The sequence below is a fragment of the Arachis ipaensis genome, chromosome B08 (assembly GCF_000816755.2).
Source record: "Arachis ipaensis cultivar K30076 chromosome B08, Araip1.1, whole genome shotgun sequence".
NCBI lineage: Eukaryota > Viridiplantae > Streptophyta > Magnoliopsida > Fabales > Fabaceae > Arachis > Arachis ipaensis.
The window spans coordinates 122406534-122411615 of NC_029792.2; the positions used below are offsets into that span (position 1 = coordinate 122406534).

The following is a 5082-nucleotide window of genomic DNA, read 5'->3' on the forward strand; positions in this document are numbered from 1 at the left end:
TACCCTCTACTAATTTTTAAATATCAACTTCACATATTTCGTATACAAAAAAAATCAAGAAAATAAGGAATGTTTTGGGGATTCACTTTTTTCTTTAAAAAACGAGACTAAAAAAAAAATTAATAGTCAAATTCATCTCTACAAAATTACTTATTCCTTAAATTAGTCGCCAAATAAAAAAACCGGACCCAAAAAAAGAGGAATACTCTCTCTTACACACTCAGACACGCAAGTCGCTGCCCAGCAATACTCTCGCACACAATCACAATTCATAAAAACAAGATTCGGTAGAGGAGATTCATGCAGAAATTCAATCACAGCTTCGGATGAAGTGAACCGGCAACTACACCACAATCGATGTCGAAGGAAACGGAGTTTCTCTCTCGCCTCGCCGCGAACCACCTCCACCTCGCGCAATTCGAGCCCCTCCGCGCCGTCCTCCTCGCCCTCCGCCCTCGCAACCGCGACCGCGCCCGCCGCATCCTCCAAACCCTCGTTGCCCGATCTGGCCGCTTCCACAACATCCTCTGGTCCCCCTCATGCCCCTCCCCTTCCCTCCTCACATACCTCTCCACCCTCGAATTGCTCCAACTCGATAACGCCTCTTCCCCTTGGGGATTCGATTCCGAAACGCTGCGTTTTCGCGCCGAGTTTCTGCTTTTCGTGCAGAATTTGATCGACCTGGTTCCAGAACCTTCGGATGATGAAGAATTAAGGTGTAGGAGAGTTCTTGATGGTGTTTTGGAGCTTGGTGTGAAGAGGTTGAGAGTGGATGGTGACGATGATGATGTTGGCGTTGGGGATTTTGAGAGGAGTGAAAGTTCTGCTAATGCGAGCGTTGCGACTGTGGTTGAGGAAGGTGAGTTGATGAGTTTGAGGAAGATGGTTTTGGATCATGCGGGTGTTTTTGATGCTCTGTGTGGGAATGTGTATAAGCAGATTAAGCGGTGGGAGAGTGAGGACCGTGGATTGGAGGTCACTGTCAAGCGAGACGAGGGCGGCGGAGTGGTGGTGGAGGAGGAGGAGGAGGGGGCGGAGGAGGAAGGGGATGTTAGGGTTCTTGGTTGGATACTGAGGACTATTCAGGTTATTCATTTGGGTGCTATGAGAGAGAGTCTTGAAAAGGGGGATACACAAGGAGCGGTTTCCCATATTCGTTTTTTACATTTTGATTATGGAGTGGAGCAATCTGAGTACCGGTATGTTGACAATTTCCCCCCTCAATTTCCTTAACTTTTTGCTACATGGAGACTAATTCTGATGAATTTGATGTTTTTGTATACATGATGAGTTTAATTACTATCTACTGAGAGTGCAGAGATTGTTGGTAGATTCTATTAAATGTTTTTGTTTTTTTTTTTACACTGGCATTGTGTGCAAAATAAATCTATATATAGTATGATTCCCATTCAGATGAGGAATTCCAGTTAATCTTGGTGTGTAGTTTAGTAGTTTTGCTTCATATAATTATGCCTGTAAGGTAGGACATCTAGTTTAGTGTGGTATCATGCCCTTTTGTATCTTCTTTATTTGGGCTGCCCTACATTATCTTCTTTCTACGCATGTTTTGATGGCACAATAACTTCGTTTGATCTGTATGTTGTTGAATATAGACATAAGGGTATGCTTGGTTCTTGTTTTTAATTGTGTTTCATGTCTTTCGTGAAATAAGGAGTGAAAACATCTAAAACAATAAAATACCTGAGGAGATTTAAAACAAAAATATTGTTTCAATTTTCATCATTTCCTTCACAAATCTTGTTTTCATTATTTTCTTCAAAAATTCATAGAGCAACAACAACAATAAAACCTTTTCCCACTAGGTGGGGTCGATTATATGGATCAAACAACATCATTACGCCCTATCATAAATCATGTTAGAAATTAGTCCATCTATAAGTAAATCTCTCTTGATCGTCCTATTCAGAGACTTCTTAGGTCACTCTCTTGACCGGATGCTTTGATGGTCTTCTCCCAACAATCAACATGCTCAAACCACCTAAGGTGAAATTTTTCAATCTTTTTAACAATAGGTCCACTCTAACTTTCTCCCTCATATTTTTGTTCCTTATTCTATCCATTTGAGTGTGACTACTCATCTATTAAAACTTCCTCATTTTTTGCCACACTAAACTTATATTCATACTTATCCTTTACCCCCCTTACACTCTGGCCCATACAACATAATTGGTCTAATTAGAATGCGGTGAAATTTATCCTTAAGTTTCAGATAAACCTTTTTGGTTGCATATGAAGGAAAACGCATTCCTTCATTTTGACAAATCTGCTTGAATCCTTCAGTTCATATCGTCTCTATCTCTCAATTATATTCAATAATATAACCAAGATAGTTAAACCTCTTGACTTTTGTTAGGGTGTTTTCTCCAATTTTCATTGCAATGTTTGAGTTTACCCTTTGTTTGTTGCACTTACACTCCATATACTCCTTATTGCGGCTTATGCGTAAACCATGTATTTCCAAAACTTGTCTCTAAAATCCAATTTCTCGTCCAAATCTTCCCTCGATTCGCCTTTAAGGACGATATCATCGGAGAAAAGTATGTTCCATGGTATGGGTTTTTGTATATGCTCAATAAGCACTTACAAAACTAGTGTGGAAAGATATGTGCTTAGAGATGACTCCTGGTGTAATCCTACACCAATGAGAAATTTCTCTGTTATACCACGTGTTTTTCTTTTGGCAATTTCTTCTCACCTTTCACCAGACTCGGAAATCTATAATAAGAACCCTATGTTGAGTACTTGAGTGGTTTAGCTCTCTCCTGGATTAACTTAGCACTCAATTATTTGATTACTGCAAAGTTTCTATCAAATTTTCTCAACAAGAAAAAATCAATTTGAGAGCTTGTGAGTCTACTCTTATGTGTTATAAGGTGATCTTCTTGTTTTCTGAAGCGAATGTTTGCTATAAGAAACTCAAATGTTAAGGAGAAGTTCAAGATGACTTTACCCCGTGTTCACTAATCCAAAACCATGACCTTGGTGTATCCCTTTTGTACATGCTCCCATCCTTCCTATCATGTCCGTTTAAATCTCCTCCAAAAAAAAAATCTTATCTTCCAATGCCTTGGATTAAACCTATTGGATCTCCCTAAAACTTTTTTTTTTGTGGTCCTCTTCCAACCAACTTGTGGTGCATAGGCACTAATAACATTAAAGGTCTCCCCATCAATAGCCAGTTGGAGTGATGATCTGATCACCCACCTTTTTAACATCTACCACACCATTCTTCTAATGTTTATCAACAATAATGCCTACCTCATTTTGGTTCTTCTCGTTTCCTATTTGCCAAAGCTTAAAACTTGAGATGTCTAATTCTCTTCCTTTGCCCTCACCCAAAAGTTTTTTTCTGTAGGCACATAATATTTATTTTCCTTTTTGTCATGGTATCCACAGCTTCCATTGATTTCCCTGTACGTGTGTCTACACTCCATGTCCTAAATTGCGACTTACCCACCTTTACATTTGTGAATTAGCTTATTTACCCTTGCTTGTTTACGAAAACATCGGAACCCTTGCTCATTTTGCACTACATTTGCGGCATTGATGCAACAACCTTTACTCATTTGACACTGTATTCGAGCCATACAATGTGTTGCTTCTGAACAACATAGGTTTAGTGCAATCCTGTGTTTGATCTTTTGTTATTGGAATTCAACTGAGTTTTATGTTGGCTATTGATAGCCTAACACAACCCTTCTCTTTTATCCAGATTTGGGACCATGTAAAATGTTTGCAACAAAATGAAAATAGAAACCACGGAGTTCCTAGCTTCCCTTTTCATATTCAATAGAAAGATGAAACTTTAAATGCATGGTTTGCACTTGGGGACTTGATTTTATCATGAACTTCTATAAGCCTCATGTCTATTGTAGATACCTGTAAAAGCTTAGGGATCTAGGCTTATTTGACTGATGTAATTTGTAGTGGTAAGCACTTATTTTAGTGAACTACTTGTTTGGTCCTTGACAATTTCATTCCTCACTACTTCTATTATACTTTTAAGTCTCCAACCATGCAAATAATGGGACAAATAGTCTTCAAGATTTGAAAATAACGAGTTTATCCGCAACCACTTCCTAATTGAACAAGTGTATCTCATTATTAAAAAATGTGGACATATGAATTCTTCATTGTGTATGGCAGGACAAATTTGTCACCATTTTTCAATTGGTGGTGGATGAGTTTGTCATATTAAATCTTTAATTTGTCTCATGATTTATGGTTAGGGACTTGAAAGATAAAAAGGTTATGAGGGATGAGATTGTCCAGCCTGATAATTATCAGGGTCTAGTTGGGTCTTGCCTCTTTTTCTTTTTTAATATTTTTTTCATTCTTTTATTTGTTATTCATGAAGTGATGGAAGAGGTTTCTTCTTTCTTATTTAGTTAATTTGTTTTTCCCTCCTTTTTCTCATGCAAGCTTTTCCCTATCCAAGATGTTAAGATCTAAATGTTTTATAATCTTTTTGTAGCATAGTTTTGAAAGATCTCCTGAAAGTGGTTTTATCAAGAACTGAAGAGTTTGGGGACTCTTGGAATACCATGCGTAATCAGTTACTAGGGATTTTTAGTGAAGCTCTTTCATCATATTGCAATGACATCGTTCAAATGATACAGGTACAAGCTCTCTTTTTTTCATGAAGATATTATCAGAACAGAGCTTTTAGTGAGTAGCATATATTCATGGCACCATTGCTAATATGCTATTGGATCTCTTCGACAAATTGTATTCTTTTATTGCTTAAGTTTAGTTTTTATTTCTCTCCTGAGTTTTTCCCATGTATGGTAATTAAATTAACATTTTGGAAGTGCCAAAATTGGAGAATGACTTCATCATAGTATATTTGCTTCGCTCGGTTTGGATAGTGTCATAATAAATGAAACGGAGGGTGCTAGGAAGGTTACAGAGCATGTAAACTGTAGTAAATGCACCATGTAATCATAGGGTTAAGCTTGTGAAACTCCAGAAGCATAATAAAGCTGCTACTGTATAGCCTGTAGCTAGCTCCTACAGGTTGTCATAGTTAGTTAAACTAGGCTACTAGCTCGAGTCACTATC

At 37.9% G+C, this 5082-nt stretch overlaps 1 protein-coding gene across 5 annotated transcripts in view; it reads left to right on the forward strand.

Moving 5' to 3' along the window:
- LOC107612622 (protein DDB_G0276689) overlaps window positions 175-5082 on the forward strand; it is a 28924-nt gene continuing 24016 nt past the window's right edge. For 2 of the 5 annotated variants that reach the window (XM_016314316.2, XM_021109961.1), the window contains exons 1-2: window positions 177-1199; window positions 4496-4640. In XM_016314316.2, coding sequence (XP_016169802.1) covers window positions 358-1199; window positions 4496-4640 — 987 coding nt within the window. In that variant the 5' untranslated portion in view covers window positions 177-357. Of the gene's footprint in view, window positions 1200-4495; window positions 4641-5082 lie in introns of all 5 variants that reach the window. The other 3 variants (XM_021109963.1, XM_021109962.1, XM_021109964.1) reach the window with 3 other exon arrangements.